Source organism: Natrix helvetica, assembly GCF_964273705.1.
Source record: "Natrix helvetica genome assembly, chromosome: Z".
In the NCBI taxonomy this organism is placed as follows: domain Eukaryota; kingdom Metazoa; phylum Chordata; class Lepidosauria; order Squamata; family Natricidae; genus Natrix; species Natrix helvetica.
Window position 1 is genome coordinate 118,598,488 of NC_138554.1, and position 18,835 is coordinate 118,617,322.

The window sequence follows — 18,835 nt, forward strand, 5'->3', positions numbered from 1 at the left end:
AATTGCAGCCCTCACAGTGTCCTTGTAATCACAAGATTGCAATTTGAGCACTTGATAACTGGCTCATAATTCTGACAGCTGCAACATCTCAGAGTCACAGGATCATCACCTTCACTGCTGGCCTCCATCAAGCAGCCAATGGTGAAGTCAGCAGGGGGAGGGGTCACAAATGGCAATCAAGTGATTGCAAGATGCCATGCCTGTAGGATTCATCTAGTGATGGCAATTAGAACTGCCACAATTGCTATTGTAAGTTGGCATGATCAGGTGACATTGTACTTTAAAACTGTGTTGCTTAGTGACAGAATTCCTGGTCCCAATTGTGGTTGATAAGCAAGGATATATATTCCTGAAGAATGACTTTTGAACCAACTTGTGTGATTGTCCATTAGCAAATCATATATAAGAAAACTTGACTTGGCTAATGAATGACTGGATTAAGCATACCATGTGGTGAAATTCACTTCAGAATTATTTTCATTCTTGTAAATGTTATCAACAAGAAAAGCTAGAGTGAAATGCTTAAACTGGAAAAGAGAAAAACTAGATCTTTTAACCCATTCACCTTCATTTGTCAACCATTTGATTTTGAGGTTTAATTATAGTTCATTGTATCACAGAACAAAACATATTTCATAAATCAATCAATACTTTTTGAAGATATATTTATATGAAATATTTTATATGAAAAAATCAAATTATATTTAAAAATAAATGGTTTACCTGTTCTGAATTAAAGAAATTACTTGGGAAAATGTCTTTCCTATGACACTTTCCCTATTCACTTTTATAATTCTGTCACCTACAGATTAAAAAAAAAGGAAACAAAGTCATTCTATTCTTGATTTAAAGCTGACACAAATGTTTTAATAAAAAAGGGGGGAAATTAAAAACAATTCTAATTTTCTAATTTTCTTCTTTACATCTACTATAACACCAGAACTAGGATGGTGATTGATGCCATGACTCCGTTTCCAGACAACTGTACCTGGATGACTGAAAATCTTCGATACCATAACTAGGATTGTTCTAATAATACCAGGTATGTTATCATGGATGAAATCTATAAGTGTGGAACTCATTTATTATTCCAGATCTCATGGCATTTACAGAACATGGATCTCACAATATGGAAATATATAATAATTTCTTGACCTTTTCTAGCAATATATGAAGTGGTTATGTTTTCAAAACTCATTAACTCTTTTAAAAATCCACCAACAAAAACTAGCCATATATTATTAAAACTGCCTAAGAAGAATTAGCTAGATATCACTCTTATCCAAGAATTGTTCTTTAACTGTTCAGACACAAATACTGAAAAAGACAATTCTATTCATGACGTTCCATTAAGCCTCAATTTGAATGAGCTAATGGAGGTGAAGAAATTTCCACAATAGCCAAATGACCATTAAACTGTTAATGGTTACATGCACTTGTAAAACATATAAAATGTATTTCATGTGTATAAAATGTCTGAGAGTCATCAAGACTTGCCAAACAATGAAATTTGGCATGAAGTTTTAAATTTGCCTATTGAATAGTTATCTATAAAATCCTATACCAGCCAAATTCAGAGATATGATTCCTATATAAAGAGAAGTGAAAGATACCTGTGGATAGTCCAGCTTCAAAAGCAGGCCCTCCTTCTCTAACTTGTTTAACAAATATTGTATCCACTGGCTCAGGCTTCTTTCTTGTTTTCCCTAAAAGATAAGTGGAAATATTGAGGCCATGAAATATTTTATAGATATATATATAAAATTCTCATAAAAAGCCATTTCGTTACTGAAAAAATAATAGTTTTATTTGCATTTTGAAGATAAAAACTATTCAAGTTTTGAATTATTAGTTTCATTGTACTATCTAGTGTTATAAACTTTTATCCACTTTTTCCACAAATTGTAATATGTGGTAGACATCTAAATAGCTTAGTCTGGTGGTAATTATGAATATTTTCTGAAACAGCTTAAATAACTTTGTGGATTGGTTTCTTGATGTTTACTTTTCATTAATATATGTATAGCTAGAAACCAATAACAATCTTGAACAGCTGGATATTTGCAGCCCTATTACTAATAGTAATAGTAGTAATAGCAGTAGTCTTTTCAACAAGGCACATAACACTAGAAGCACATCTAGATGAATAGTAAAGCTGAAAGACAGAAATTAACACACACACACCATTATAATTGAAAAATACAAACTGTATTTTACAGTGATGTGTAATAGATGAAGTTAGATACTTCTAGAAAAGACTATTTTTCTTTTGAAAAATTATATATGTTTTATTATCAAAAATAAATTATTTACTAATTAAGAAAAACAATTGTTGCTTATGGACGTCACTTAAGCATAAATAAAACAAAATAAATTGCAATGTAGGGATAGGTCATCTCAGCTGCTAATACCTAGTGAAACAAAAACATATAGAGAATAACTTTTCTGATAAATGTTTAATGAAGTGATAAACGTGCAAATTCATTCATATTTCCATATATATTTTCTGTCCTCCAATGTAAAAAAAAAACAGTTCAGTCTTTCACTAGGTCAAGTTTTCCATTATTTATAGAACATATTAGAAAAAAACATACAAAACTAAATCTTGGAGGGACTTTCAGATACTCCTTGATTTAGGAAATCAAAGAGGATAGATATATAGCAGTGAGATAGCAGTAAGATAGTAAATTATATACCATAATGTAGAAAATACTAAAAAGTATCAGGAATACCCTACTATAAAATAAACAATTACCCTATTTTAAAATTCTGTACTTTTGTATTCTCTAGGTATGGTACATAGCTTACCATGTTCCAAACTCTAATTGTAAAAATGAATATGTTAATATTTGGGAATTTATTTATTTATTTATCATGCTCCAATTTCTCCCCTTGTCCCATAAATCTAATCTATATCTCAAGATAAGGTGCAATTTTGAGAAACAGTTGCAAGTAAACATCTTTGCTAATTTTACTGCTTTACTGTTTTATGACCATCAAATTAGGAAAATAAATGGGCAGGTTTACTCAAAACTTATTTTATTTCAAATACGAATTTAAAAATGCAAGAAGACACTGCACATAATAGGTTTACCATACTGACCATATTAGATGCCTTTACAAAGATTACGCTCCCATTCCATGTCTTTAAATTCATGAACCTCTCCCAAAAGAAATCTTTTAAAAATACAAACCTCGAGCTACTTCAGTGAAGTCTACTTCAGTTCTTGAGCAAGGGAAAGTGATGCATGCATTAGGACCAGAAAATTCTGAACTCATCTTTAAAAAATTTTACTCAACCACCATCATCCCACCCTGTTCCACCCATTCTCAAAGCTTACAATAAGTAGTAGCAGCTTCCTTTAAAGGTTCAAAAAAAATAGGGTCTGGCTAACACAGCTGCAGCTAATGATGAAATTTAAGGTCATGTCATGCCTAAATGGTGCTGCAACCTGTGAATTATTCTATTAACTCATTTTCGCTTCCAGTCCTAATATATTAACACTTGTATGCCACAGAGTTTTTGAACATGAAGCAGCACGTAGATGATGGTAATAAATAAACAAATATGCCCAAAAGATGATTGGTGCTTTTTCCTTCTACGTTCTACAACTGATTAAGCTTTTTGACACACTTATTCTTTTTAATCCAAAAGAAAATATATCATGTACTAGCTATATTGCTATAAATCGGAAAAGGATTTCATCCTTAGACAAGAATGAAACTGATTGTGCATTTTGTTAAAATTATTTGCAAAAATGTTAACTCAAGCTGATTGAAATAACTCGTTTTTCAACCTATGAGACATACTTTCAATATCACAGCGTGAAGAAAGAATAGTTCTTTTTCATTTCAAGGAACTTTATTTACACTATCTCCATGATATGAGATGGCAAAAATGGTGTTCATGAAAATGGGAAAGGGCAAATGCTTCGCTATTCTAAGTAAAATTCAGTTTATAAAATTATTAGCAATGGTGATGTGTATTGGCTATACATATATATCACTTTTCCATCTGCTGATTCTACTATAGGCAAACAGGCAAATGTCAAAAGACTTCTGAAAAAAATTAGGGTCCTCAGAATGTGGAATGTTGGGGTGCTCCACAGTGACCTGGAAAATGTTTAATAATTTACGGTAATGATTTAATGGAATAGCTACACTGCATTTTCTAAATAAGTATGAAGTGACTACAGCTGCAGCAAAAAATGAGATTTAGTAGCTCACATCGCCTGAAAAGCATTCATTGATAGATGAAAATAAGGAAATTGAAATTGCAGTTGCCATGGATACCATTACACAAAATCAAAAGGCAAATGGGTTAGAAGAAGTAACAGAAAACACGATAAGTGCACAAAAATATCTTAGAGGAATTATATTCTCTACTTCATTTAAGATGCTTCTCGAAGAGGGAAAAAGCTACCTTATTTAATTGAAATGAAATTGAATGAATGTACGTGTACAACTAGTCCTCAATATATGACCGCAATTGAGCCCATAATTTCTGTTGCTAAGTGAGACAGTTGTTAAGGGAGCTTCGTCCCATTTATGACATTTCTTGCCACAAGTGTTGTGAATCACTGCAGTTTGTAACATGGTTGTTAAGTGAATCGGGCTTCCCATTGATTTTGCTTGTCAGGAGATCGCAAAAGGTGATCAAATCACAAAGGATACTGCGACTGCATTAAAATATGAACCAGTTGCCAAGGGTCTGAATTTTGATCAAATGACTATGGGGTTGCTGCAACTGTGTAAATGAATGGTTGTAAGTTGAGGACTACCTGCACACATATATTTCCACTTAAATAAGGTAAGGCTTACCATATACCCACACATCTTTATATCATCATGCTGAATTTTAATTATCTAGTGGTGTTCTCAATAGTTTTATTTATTTTATATCCTGTCTTTATTACTTTCATAAACAGCTCAGGGCACTGAGCATTTCTAATACTCTCTCCTCCAAATTTCTCAACAAGGACAATCCTGTGAGTTGAGTTACGCTAAAAGAATGATTGTTCCTAGGTCACCCAGTTGGCTTTCATGGCTAAGTTGGAACTAGAACTCACAAACTCTGGGTTAGTTTATAATAAAGACTAAAAGTACACTATTTTGATTATAATTATAACTGATATAAAAAGAAATTAAAGATACCTGTATTCTAGAAAAATCAATAAGCATTCATCACAAAACACATTGAAGTATTCTAATAGCTCAAGATTATTTTTGAATGAAAAAAGTAGATACAGAAAAGCTTTGACCCATCTCTCATTACATTAACATTTCCCATTATCTAATAATGTGAGATTCAAATGATAGAAAAGGAAACCACATTTCTCACAACTTCTGTTCAGTTATGGAAGTTACTACCTCAAAATATATTATGACCTTGTAAAAGTGAAGTTGACAAATTCACTGAAAATAGTAACTACTTATCATAATAGTGATACATTGCATCCTAGTTTCAAAGGAAAAACTAGACACACAATCCAGGAGGAAAGCACTCGTGTAAGGTGAATGATGCATATCAACAACTTCCTAATTTTAATAATCTTAGATGTAGACATTTTCAAAAGTAGAAAAATTATATTTTTCAGATATAAAATCCCACAGCACTTGATTCTACTTCAGGAAACTGCACCTTTGGAATTAACAGTGTCAGGTTTTATCAGCAAAAGGGTGAGGCAATTTGGCTTCCACTAAGATCTGGCTGCAATTATTAAAATAAAATAGCTACAGCGAGTCAGGCTTACACATTTTACTGTGGCTTTATAATTGAACAAAATGCTAACTTTTCAGAATGAACTTGACAGAATTATTTTCCTCATTTATTGCTAGCCTATGTTCAGTCTAAATGGTCCATAAGAAAATTTCATAAAAAGTATTTGTTTTTATACATGAAACTATTTCTGGATCCAGAGCACGTTAATTATTCTTAGATAAGTCAATGCCAGAAATGAATCATAACCATTTATGTCTCACTGATTGGTAATCAAGCAATAAATCAACAATGATTGATGGCTGTAAAGCATAATTTTGTAAGTTAGCTCCACCTATTACTTTCAAAGCACTTGCTACTCAAGTTTTAAAGAATTTCATACTTTTACTCAACTATGCCACTAGGTGGCTCCCGGGCACGTAATTAAAGCATCATCATAGCAGCAATTTCACATATAAAAAAACAATATATCCACTATGACAAGTATGCTTACACGAACATTGCCTACCTTATATCTTAGCTACTACATAAGGATGTAAAAACAGAAAGTTTCTAATGCTACTTTTATATGGCCATACTGAGCATGAATTCTGAGTTATTTATTCCTTCGTGATACATAATTTTATGGTGTCTTTTCTATGTTTTAAAGTTAAACTTGATCTTAAAATGTTTTTAATAAAACACTTATTGAGGTGTGCTATTCATACATCTATAATTGAGAAATCATTAAGTTTTATTTTACAATTTTACTTTTTAATTTATCTGAAAATGTATAGTTTCAATGCATAATTATGTATTTATACACATGAGGGGATGTTCAAAAAGAAGATTGAAAAACTCAGATGGATTCCCAACCAGAAAATCAAACCCCACTCTTTTATTTATTTATTCATTTTATTATTAAAGCAGATCCTGGGGGAGGATCACTTTTACGAGCTGATAGTCAATTGGATGGTCCTACAAATAAAATAAATACATGATCCAATAAAGTGAAGTCCATGCATAGGAGAGGTTGTTCACACAGTAACAAAATAAACAAGCAATTCACTCTCTTTCTGAGCTACTAAAATAAAGGAGGAATAAAAACATAATAATGAGGGAATCTATAATGAGGGAAAGTAGTCCTCAACTTATGAACAGAATGGATACTGCCAATTATGGTCATAAGTTGTGACAGTTGTAAAGCAGATCATTATGTGATCAACCTGAATTTTTAGAATGTTTTTTTAAGCAACCATGATGACTGTTAAGTGAACCCATTGCTTGCTATGGGCATTTTTGCCAAAAACTAAGACAGTTTTTAGCAAAAATGCTGTAAATTGTGGAATTGTAGAAAGTATGGCTTTGAAAGTTGGACCATAAGAAAGACTGAGCACCAAAGAATGGAGGCCTTTGAACGATGGTGCTGGAGATGACTCCTGCGAGTCCCTTGGTCTGCAAAGCGATCAAACTGGTCAATCCTAGAGGAGATAATCCTGACTGCTCTTTAGAAGGCCAGATCCTGAAGATGAAACTCAAATACTTTGGCCACCTAATGAGAAAAATGGGCCCATTTTTTGTCAAAAACAGGGCATGAATAGCCTTTAGGAGACTTGTAGAGTGCTCCTGGAGGCTGGGGCAGGGCAAAAATGAGCAAAAAACAGCCCATTTTTCACTCATTTCTGCCCTCCCCAGCTCCCAGGAGCACTCTCGAAGGCTCCGCATGGCCATTTTTACAAAGGGGGCGAGGTTTTGGGAGGCCAAAAATGCTGTATTCAGTGTATAAGACACACCCAGATTTTCACCCTCTTTTTTGAGGGAAAAAAGTATGTCTTCTATTAAATACGGTAATATACTACTATATCGCATTAAGGTTGAGTCCATCTGGACAACTCAACCTATGAATAGCCTGCCTATTAGTAAAAATGGTGGACAGCATTCTTCCTTGAGCTGAATTACTGCATTCAGTTCTGGTCGCCACGATGTAAAAAAGATGTGGAGACTCTAGAAAGAGTGCAGAGAAGAGCAAGAAAGATGATTAGGGGACTGGAGGCTAAAACATATGAAGAACGGTTGCAGGAACTGGGTATGTTTAGCTTAAGAGAAAGAAGGACTAGGGGAGACATGATAGCATTGTTCCAATATCTCAGAGGTTGCCACAAAGAAGAGGGAGTCAAACTATTCTCCAAAGCACCTGAGGGTAGAACAAGAAGCAATGGGTGGAAACTAATCAAGGAGAGAAGCAACTTAGAACTGAGGAGAAATTTCCTGACAGTGAGAACAATTAATCAGTGGAACAGCTTGCCTCCAGAAGTTGTGAATGCCCCAACACTGGAAGTCTTTAAGAAGATGTTGGATAGCTATTTGTCTGAAACGGTATAGGGTTTCCTGCCTAGGCAGGGGGTTGGACTAGAAGACCTCCAAGGTCCCTTCCAACTCTACTGTTGTATTGTATTGTATTGTATTGTATTGAAGCTGCACAATGTTTTCACGAACTGCTTAATATATTTACAATATATTAAACATATTATAAATATATTTATATACTTATGTATGTTGTATATTATAATATATATTGTATATTATAAATATATTAAAATATATATTTAATATGTAGCCTGTTTTCAGCAGTTCATGAAAACATTGTGTGGCTTCAGCAATTCATTGGCTTACTTACATACAAATTCAAGTAAAAGATAGACTTGGGAACAAATCTCATTCTTAACCCAGGGACTGCCTATATAATGTTTAACTCTACTTACATATAATACGCAGTCCTAATATTCCTATAATAATTTTGAATTTCATAATGATTATAAGATATTTGTAATATCTACAGCTGAACATGACTAAAGCTTGTTAGAGTTATGGGAAAAGTTGGAGACTTACGGAAATGTGGGTATTTTCCAGCCTGCTAACTATTCTGAATTCAGCAATTTTTATACATGAGCTGTATAACTTTCCAATTAGCATCTTTATAACAAATTAACATAAAATGTTATGTAAAACCCAGGCGCCTGATGGAACCTGAAAGGTTCCAGGCGGAGCTTGGGCCACTTCCTGTAGCCCTGACCCGCTCCCGGATGGAGGACCTGGTGGCCGCGTGGAACAATGCGGCTGCCGGGGCCTTGGACCGGGTTGCGCCTTTGCGGCCTCTCCTGCAGCAGCAAGCCACCCTGGCCCCTTGGTTTACCGAGGAGCTAAGGGTGATGAAGCGCCATAAGAGACGCCTAGAGAGCAAATGGAGATCTTCACGCTCCGAATCTGACCGAACACAGGTAAGAGCCTATTTACGGACCTACCCTGTGGCATTAAGAGTGGCCAAGCGCCAATATTGCGCCACTCTTATTGCGTCCGCAGATAACCGCCCTGCCGCCCTGTTTCGGGTGACCCGCTCCCTCCTTTCGCAGAGGCCGCGGGAAACCCCCTTGCAGGGTAGAGCAGAGGAATTTGGGGAATATCTGCAGGACAAAATCGCTCAAATCCGTAACGAGTGGGTCCCCCCCAGTAGTCCAGGGGAGACGTCGGAGGCGAGTCTTGAGGGACCATTCTGGGAGGAGTTTGACTCTGTTGCTGCCGATGATATGGACAGGTTGCATGGGCGACTGCGAGCCACTACATGTTTACTGGACCCGTGTCCCTCCCGGCTTATACTGGCATCCTGGGAGGTTACACGAGGCTGGCTCCAGGAGTTAGTCAACGCTTTTTTGAGAGAGGGGTCCTTGCCGGCCGCCTTGAAAGAGGCGGTGGTGAGGCCCCTACTCAAGAAGCCTTCCCTGGATCCAGCTATGTTAACCAACTATCGTCCTGTCTCCAACCTTTGCTTTTTGGCAAAGGTTGTAGAGAGTGTGGTGGCGCAACAGTTCCCACGCCACTTGGAGGAAATTGATTATTTAGACCCGCGCCAGTCCGGTTTCCGGCCCGGTCACAGCACGGAGACAACCTTGGTCGTGTTGGTGGATGATCTCTGGAGGGCCAAGGATGGGGGTTGCTCCTCCATCCTGGTCCTATTAGATCTCTCAGCGGCTTTTGATACCATCGACCATGGTATCCTATTGCGTCGTCTGGAGGGGCTGGGGGTGAGGGGCACCGTCTTGCGGTGGTTCTCCTCCTACCTCTCTGGCCGGACGCAATGCGTGCTGGCAGGGGATCAGAGGTCGACCCTGAGGCCACTCACTTGTGGGGTGCCACAGGGGTCGGTCCTCTCGCCTCTCCTGTTCAACACGTACATGAAGCCGCTGGGTGAGATCATTCGTGGTTTTGGGGTTGAGTACCATCTGTACGCTGATGATACTCAGCTGTACATCTCCACCCCGAACCACCCCAACGAGGCCGTCGAAGTGATGTCCCGGTGCCTGGAGGCCGTATGGGTCTGGATGGGAAGCAACAGACTCAAACTCAACCCCTCCAAGACGGAGTGGCTGTGGATACCGGCGCCCCGGTTCAACCAGTGGGTTCCATCACTGGCCATCGGGGGCGAACAACTGGCCCCCGTGGAACGGGCACGCAATTTGGGCATCCTCCTGGATGCCCGGCTGTCGATGGATGACCATGTGACGGCCGTGGCAAGGGGGGCGTTCCACCAGGTTCGCCTGGTGCGCCAATTGCACCCCCTATTGGACCGGGACGCCCTTCACACAGTCACCCATGCGCTTGTGACGTCCCGCCTGGACTATTGCAATGCTCTCTACATGGGGCTCCCCTTGAGATGCACCCGAAGGCTGCAGCTGGTCCAGAATGCGGCCGCGCGGGTAATCATGGGATGTACCAGGTACTCCCATATAACACCTCTCCTGCGCGAGCTGCACTGGCTACCTGTGGCTTTTCGGGTGCGTTTCAAGGTGTTGATTATCACCTTTAAAGCGCTCCATGGCACAGGACCTAGCTATCTGCGGGATCGCATCCTACCCCATACATCCCTGCAACCAATTCACTCTCACAGGGAGGGACTCCTCCGGGTGCCGTCCACTAGGCAATGCCAGCGGGCGACGCCCAGGAGTAGGGCCTTCTCTGTGATGGGCCCGACCCTCTGGAATGACCTCCCCCCCGACATCAGAACTACTACCGATCTCCGCTCCTTCCGCAAGAAACTCAAGACCCACCTGTTCCAATCAGCTGGCCTGGCCCAATCGTAGTTTTAATTTTCAATCCTCCTGGCCGGCATTTTAAATTTTAAGGGGTTGTCCTTTTAATCTGTTTTAATTTTTATGATCATTGTACAGACTCTATATTTAATTTGTTTTTTAAAAAGGGGTATTTAATATTGTTATTGTATATACGGTTTTTGGCTTTTGTCTGTACACCGCCCCGAGTCCCCTTGGGGAGAGGGGGCGGTCTATAAATTCTAAATAAAGTAAAGTAAAGTAAAGTAAATTATTTTTGAATAAAAGATAGAGGGAAAAAAAGTTTTGCACATTCTGCAAATCATGATGGTTATATGGATGGCTGAATTGGTTTTTTTTGTTTTTTTTGTCTTTTAATGCTAAATTTTACAAGAGGGAAGAGGGAAATACTTGGGAGTCTATTTGGTAGACAGAAAATGCTACATGGCATATATACATTTACCAATTTCATATATAAATCAAATAACACTCTACCAATATTTCATACAAATATTCTAAGTGTTCACAAAAAAGTGGAAAGTTAAATATAAGTGTCAAAAAGAAAACGTACCAGTTTTATTTCCATTCTCTTCATCCTGTAAAAGATGCAGAAAAATTCAGTCACTCTTTTTTCCCCTTACAACCCTCTTATAACAACAAAAGGTTTTATTCATAATTCATTACACTCACTTTTAAAGATATCTGAATAGCAGATTCTGGGGGGTAAACAATAAAATGTCTTAAGGTAAAACCAAAACCTAATGGTGATCTTCGTAAAGCTATCAGTTTGAGTCCGGGCCAAGATAACGTTTCTTCATCTTCTGACAAAGACCCTGTTTCACACTGCCCTTTTTCATCTTCATGTTTGGATACCTAGTAAGAGGGAAAAAAAAAAGGGGGGGGGGGACAGTTAAATGTCTTTAATTTCATGCAGTACATTATGTTTTTGGAAGCAGTTTTACTCAGGGAAGTGGACCTGTGCAAAAGACTCTTATTGTTTTTCTTGTTTTATTCTGTTTTTATTTTTTGTTATTCTGTTGTATTCTGTTTGTCATAACAAGCTGTGATTTGATTACCATATTTTGATTCATTTTATTCATTCATTTTATAGTCCTTTTATAATATAAATGAAACAGATATAAGAAAATTATATATCATTGTTTCTACCCTATTCTAAACAACATTATACCATAAAACTAAATTCTTACATTAGCTATTTGTTCTTACATTAGCTATAGTAAAGATTTGTCAACTGTCCTGGCTCAAGTCTTAATTTTAAGATGTTTCACATTCTAGAATTACTTATATTGTCAAGATCTCGCTGTAGTCAATCAAGCAATTCCTTAAGTTCTTTTGTTCTCTCTTTACCCACCTTACATTATCTATCCAATCTCATATTCCTTTACGTTTTCCAAAACCCATTCGTTCATTTTGCATGTTCCTCTCTTGTACACCTTTATTCTTATTTGTAAAATCTAAAGCAAAATTGCTGCAATGGTTCAGTAACTTGAACAATCCTGTGTATTTTATTTTATTCTATTCTATCACTTTACAGGTTATCTTTTTACACTGAGCAGTTCATAATAAATCATGAAAACATTCACTCCATGTAGTTTCACAGCTTCTTTTCCTATAGCTTATACAGTCCAAAGGAAATTTAATATATAATTAACGCTTTCATAGTTTATAACTAGTCTTACTGATTCTTATAAAACACTTTCCAATGTTGTTGGTTTCTGAATTAGCTTTTCACTAAACCTTTCTCTCATTCTATAATAATGTTGGAAATGTTACATAATCTTTTCATCTTTTTAAAAATCTCACATGCCTTTTTAAGCCACTTTTATAATTTCACTTGAATTATCCTACCTTAATTTTTAAAAAAATCCAATGAGTTCTCTGTTCTTAAATATTTGCTTTCATGTAACTTTTTGTTGTCCTTATTAAATTCTTCATTATTTCAGATTTTGCACTTAGTACCATTGTGTGTGTGTATGTTGTTGTTTTTTCTAGTAATTTGTTTAGAATTCCCCACTCCCTTCCACAACTATATCTGTATTAGATGTATACACTTCTATAACATAACATTAGAGCTGTGGTGGTGCAGTGGTTAGAATATAGTATTGCAGGCTAATTCTGCTGACTGCCTGCAATTTGGCAGTTCAAATCTCACCAGGCTCAAGGTTGTCTCAGCCTTCCATCCTTCCAAGGTCAGTAAAATGGGGACCTAGATTTTTGGAGGCAATAGGCTGACTCTATAAAATCACTTAAGAGAGGGCTGTAAAGCACTATGAAGCGGTATATAAGTGTAAGTACTACTACTACTATTAATGTTCAGTATATCCACTATTTTAATAGATATTTTTCTATCATTTGTTAGAAAAGCCTTCTAAGTATCTCTGCTACTCTGTTCCTTCACATAGACTCATGTCTTGAATAATATGCATATCATCTGATTTAGATTCTAACTCATTATATATTTTTTCAATTTCTCTGAAGTACAGAATGACGTTACCCAAGAGTAAAATAGGAACATTTTAGTTTAATGCAACTTGATTATATATTGAACCATTTAATTTATTTAAAAAGTTAAACCCTATCATTCTGATAATTTTATCAAAGGTGTTGTACATTAAGTATATGCAGTCTTGATTCATGTTTCTAGTTAGTAATAGTCAGGGTCAAAGGATTTCCCTCATGGCATACTTCCAAGATTTCCAGGCATTTGGAAGGAAACACCTTGAATTGCAATGGAAACTATGGCAAGGTGTACTGTACAATAGAACAAAACTACTATATCTGAAACTCCCACACAAAGAAGCAAGAAGTTTAGAGTTTGCCTTGCAGAAGGATAGGTAAAATAGTTTTAAGGACAAGTTTAATAATCAGCTGATTATTATTTGAATCTACTGATTCAAAAATCAAATATTCAAGAATCAGTATTATTTGAAGGCTCACTGAATATCCATTTAAATATTAAATAGTCTTTTTAAATGTATCTATGAATCCTCTCTACCCAAGAGAACATTTTTCATCATATTTCAAAACAAGGCTGTGGGACAGGCTACCTGCAGAGGCAATAAGGGTGAAAAGGTGTCATTCTATTGCCCTTATCACCACTAGATAATCTTAACAGCAGCTCTAACCCATGTTCAACTGAGTTTATCCCTTGTTAAATGCCAGGAGCATTCTATACATCTCTTATGCCATTTCATCTGCTTTTATCTCTTCTGTGAAGTATGGAGGATGATGGGACCCACAAGAAGGCAGATGTGAGCCAATCAACCAAGGCTTCAGCCGGGCAGTGCAGCAGACCAGTAGGACACTTTCCAAACTCTTTCTGAAACCCATCCAGGTCCATCAGTTGTGAGTGCAGACTGATCTAATAGATTTGATCCCTGCAGTGAATAGTGGTGTCAGAGAACCTCATAATAATCAACGCATGATCTGACCATGACATGGGGTGTTTGTGTGTTACCAAAAGCTATCCCACCTCCAGATCATATTTCCACTGTTCCATTAAGAAAGCTAGATCAATTGTACAACCGCTGTCTTGTCTCGGGTCCTGGATGTCATGGGATAGGCCCATGGTTGTCATAGTGACTATGAATTCCTGAGCTGCATGTGATCCCAGTCTTAAAGGGGGCGCCACTTAAAGACCCTTAAGGCCCGAAAATGGAGCCAAGCAACTTAGGCAGGGAGACTGCTATGCAGCACAGAGAAGCTGTACCTGGCAACAATTCCAACTGATCCTTAGAACCCAACAAAATGAACAGGATATGAATTTTACCAACCCAGGGAACAGCATCCTTGGAATGAAATGCTTTTAAAAGATGTTTAAAAAGTTGGAGCAATGCAATAGATGACTTTGCACTACTTTCTCATTATAGTGACAAAGTAACATTATCTAGTATCTATCCACCACCCTGAAAATCAAAAAAGCATTTTTGATCTGACATTAATGCATTTACATAGTTATCATTTTTATAGTGGAGGGATAAAAAGCAACTAACTTTGAGAAACCACTAAGAATATCCAAGCTATTTCTCATGAAGAATATTTGGGTTGCATAAAAAAGGGATTGATCTATAATTGAACTATGAAATATATATTTATAGTTTTTTTAAATCCAGAGGAAATGTCATCTCTAGCAGTTTCATGTGACAAATTATATAAAAATAAAACAAAATTAAAAAATAAGAGCTAAAATGCTTCTTTTAATATATGATATGATAGGCATGTGCAGTTCTTCTAAACTGAGTTTAGAGGATTGTCATGGGTTATCTTACACATACATTGGTGCAGGTTGATTCAAAGAAGGGAAGCTTAATATCCCTGGAACTGAAATATTAAAATTGGTTGTCAAAATGTGTAAATAATCATTTAGTCTTCTAAGTATTTTCATATTTCAGATACCATATTTGTCTTCTATTACAAGAAGTGTATTGCCATTTTTCGTTTCCCCTGTATATGTAGCAGCTGATCCCAAATCCTAAAGATTTAATCTAGCATATCTGTTTTAGACTGAGATCAGGGAAGATAGTTTTATAGTACAATAGTAAACAAAACTTTTTGAAATTGCAAGATAACTAAAACTACCTCTCTAAAACAGGCATAAAAGCATTGAAAGATAAACAGTATCAACTCAGTGCTACTATCTAATACTTCAACTGCCCCTCACATTCATTCTTCATTAAAATGGCTACTCCAAAGTCTGTGCTTTTGTGACCATGGAATTTAAAATGGCCATCAATGGTTCACTAATGATGTTCATCTTTATACTCTCCAGTTTTACTTGCACAGTCAATTCAAGATCTTCATCAAACCATAAGAATGGTACAACTAAGTTTTGAGAAGGTAATATAAGGGAAATCTATATATAAACAATCATTTATGAAAGATGAAAGAGGTAATACCAACAGTGGCAGGCATTTTGTTGAGTGCATCAGGGGAGTTCTGTTGAGTATTTTGATCAGTTGTCTCAGACAGAATATACCCCCTCCCCCCCTTTTTTTTGCACAAATGGACAAAGCTTACCCATTACTTCCTATTGGAGCCTTCTTCTCTTCATAGGCCACAGTCAGGGTGAATAAACTGTAAGGTCACCTTGATTAGCTTTTGTTCCCACTTCAAGGGAATCTACATCACAACACAAAGGATCACCATGCCCAAATGGGGATAGAATGTCTATTTGGACAATGGCCTTTGCCACTATATGAAAAAGAATGCCCTCCCACTCTTTCTGCAATGGAAGCAGCAATTTGTGCAAGAAAAAGGACAAAATGATTTTTTTTAAAAAACACCCCCACACACCCCCACATGAGATGTCTAAGTAAAATAGGCCAAATACCTTTTTATGGCTTTGCACTGTGACTTCTCAAGCGTAACCAACTGTTAATATTAATTAACTCAAGCTTCATGAGGTAACAATTAGAAAATAAATGCTTATATCACTGTCTGCAGTTATAGAGTAGGTTATAAAATCAAAATCTTGTACCACATCCCGAGCAGCACATGGGCAAAGTTCTAGCCAGTAATTTAAGCCACACTTTAGTGCAACCCATCAGCTTTGTCAAATTCAACTTAGATTGCTTGTCTCCCATCTACTCTCATACTTTTCATGAGGAATAGGCAACAATAATTCTCACCCTTAATGCAGAGACTACCAGCCTTCAGCCCTTAACATCCATCCTTTTAGTGCTTATGCATACACCAACACGCATTCTGTTCCTTCCTTAAAGTTCAGTTCTACACTTTAAAATTCAAAATTATTTTTAAAAATGTATCATTTGCTCTGAAGCAAAAACGAAGTTTAGTAACCAGACTTCAGAATTTCAGAATAAGTACAACTGCTGTTACATGAAATCCAAACTACTATCTCAGCTATTGACCTTCCTTGTATAAGCAGCTTATCTTGTTTATTTTATCTTATGTTTCTTATTTAATTATGTAAATTATAAATAAATCATATACTACTTATTTCTTTCCAATGCAATGATAAATTCTTATAATTCTTATAATGAACTGATAATCAATTAGTAACTTTCCTTAAAATATAATTACCGGTATATAACAATTAGAACTTCAAACCTTGCATGCATGCATGTAAATTTGCTTCTCTCTATCTTATTCTTGAACTGAACTATCTTTTCCAAAAATTGCAACCTATCTTTAAGAAAAGAGTTCTCAGTAACCACTTTAATAGTTAAAAATAAATTAGTTAAGGCAGAAAGCACACTAACTATTCATCTTACAATCAATTACTAAAGATTATGCATACTGTAAAGAATTGGAGATGGGGAGCAGAAAAAGAAAGGGGAAAGAGTTTAGTTTCCTCCTTTTGCATAATGTAATTTTTCTTGCTTTATAAACTACTAAATATAATGAACAAACCTGACCACTCCAAGCGCAATAGAGGTTACATATCAAATTCCAGTTGTGGTTGATCATGCAGTCTAAAATCCTGAACTGGGCCATGACTGTCTATAGCGCAAGCTGCATCTCTCCTCTGACTCAGCTTTTGCCTGTGTAGTACTCAGATCTGCAAGCTATGCAGTGAAGAGATTCAGAAAAAAGGGCTATCCCTCCCCCCCCCATCCCTGCTGCCAAATCAGCAATATAGCAAACTGCAGAGGGTATTTAGAATGCAAAATGGTAGTGCCATATTTTACATTGATACAAAAGGGAAAAGGGGAAATCCCTGAATGTTTTGAGGTCATAAACTCCAGTGTAGCTGAGATCTCTTTATGCTCTTTACAACTGAATATATTAGAACTACATGTAAATTAAGGCTGCAGTCCTATACAAAATGTACTGCTACTGACAGAAAAGAATATCTGTAGTGCAGCTCAGGATTGAACTGAGGAATCCTCTCTGAGCTTGGATGTTTCCTTTCAGATGTTTGCTTGCAGATGTTTCATTACCTAATTAAGTAACATCTTTAGTGGTAGTGAATGTATGGCTTGCTTTGTTAGCCTACCCATGTTGATGGGGATGTGGTTTTCTCCTTGGCAGTTCCTTGTATTTCTCCTTGGCAGTTCCTTGTATTAAGTTTCTAGATAATACTCTTACATTAATCCCTTCTTAGTGATGGATACCTTGAGGATGTGTCCTGTTTTTTTCTTCTTCATTCATAGCTTATTTATTGTCTGATCTGAATGATGTATAAATATGGTCTATCACTATGTGGTTTATCTGAGTGCCAAGCTTCCAGGAATACCCTAGTGTTTTTTGGAAATAGCTCGGCCCAGGATGCTCATGATTTCCCAGTTGAAACCATGGTTGAATCTAATCATGTGTTGGGAGTTTAAAGAGTTTTCATTATGTCTTCTGACTGGTAGGTTGGTTTCTTGCATGTGCTAATCTTCTGCCTGGTTATTACTGAGATGCTTTTGATGTACGGTAGTGTTATCTTTCATAGCTTGTCTTGGTTATGCCAAAATGGATCGACTAGCTAGATACTTTTTGATAAAGTTGCGTGGGTATCCTTTTGTGGGAAGATGTGCAGGTGATGTTTCCTTTTAATGGTTATTGCAATTTGTGCTCATCTGAATAATGGTCTCACACAGCTCCTCTTGTTGGAAATTGAGTTGTTACTTTGATAATGGAGCAATTGGATAGTATGGATTGCATTTTGATAGATCCGTGCTTTTGACTTGCCATCACTGAGAGAGTGAGCTTCCTTTACTTGTTCCAGTTCTTGGTAGTTCAAAACTATGTAAATGCAAGTAGATAAATAATTACCACTTTAGGAAAGGTAACAGTATTTGATGCCCCTTTGGCTTATTGTCATGCTGGCCACCTGACCACAGAACTGTCTTTGGAAAATGCTGGCTCTTCAGCTGTGAATCAGAGATGACTGGCAGTAGAAATCTTTACTTTTCTTACCTTTTTAACAAAAGGATGAGTTCTTTCATTCAAAAGGCAAGTTGCACTGCTTTGCAAATTAACACTGAACTAAAATATAGTCAATTAAAAAAAATAATTTGTTGAAGAATACAGATGTGTCCATAAATGAGCCCAAAATTTATGTTGC

The 18,835-nt window shown here is 36.7% G+C and overlaps 1 protein-coding gene across 7 annotated transcripts in view; it reads right to left on the reverse strand.

The window, feature by feature from the left end:
• The window catches only part of ARHGAP21 (Rho GTPase activating protein 21), an 89,634-nt gene that overhangs the window by 32,237 nt on the left and 38,562 nt on the right, over positions 1 to 18,835 (reverse strand). For 6 of the 7 annotated variants that reach the window (XM_081971483.1, XM_081971485.1, XM_081971487.1 and 3 more), the window contains 4 exons: positions 11,491 to 11,673; positions 11,372 to 11,396; positions 1,614 to 1,706; positions 724 to 802 (listed from right to left, as the gene is read on the reverse strand). In XM_081971483.1, coding sequence (XP_081827609.1) covers positions 724 to 802; positions 1,614 to 1,706; positions 11,372 to 11,396; positions 11,491 to 11,673 — 380 coding nt within the window. Of the gene's footprint in view, positions 1 to 723; positions 803 to 1,613; positions 1,707 to 3,194; positions 3,330 to 11,371; positions 11,397 to 11,490; positions 11,674 to 18,835 lie in introns of those variants that run through there. The other variant, XM_081971486.1, reaches the window with a different exon arrangement.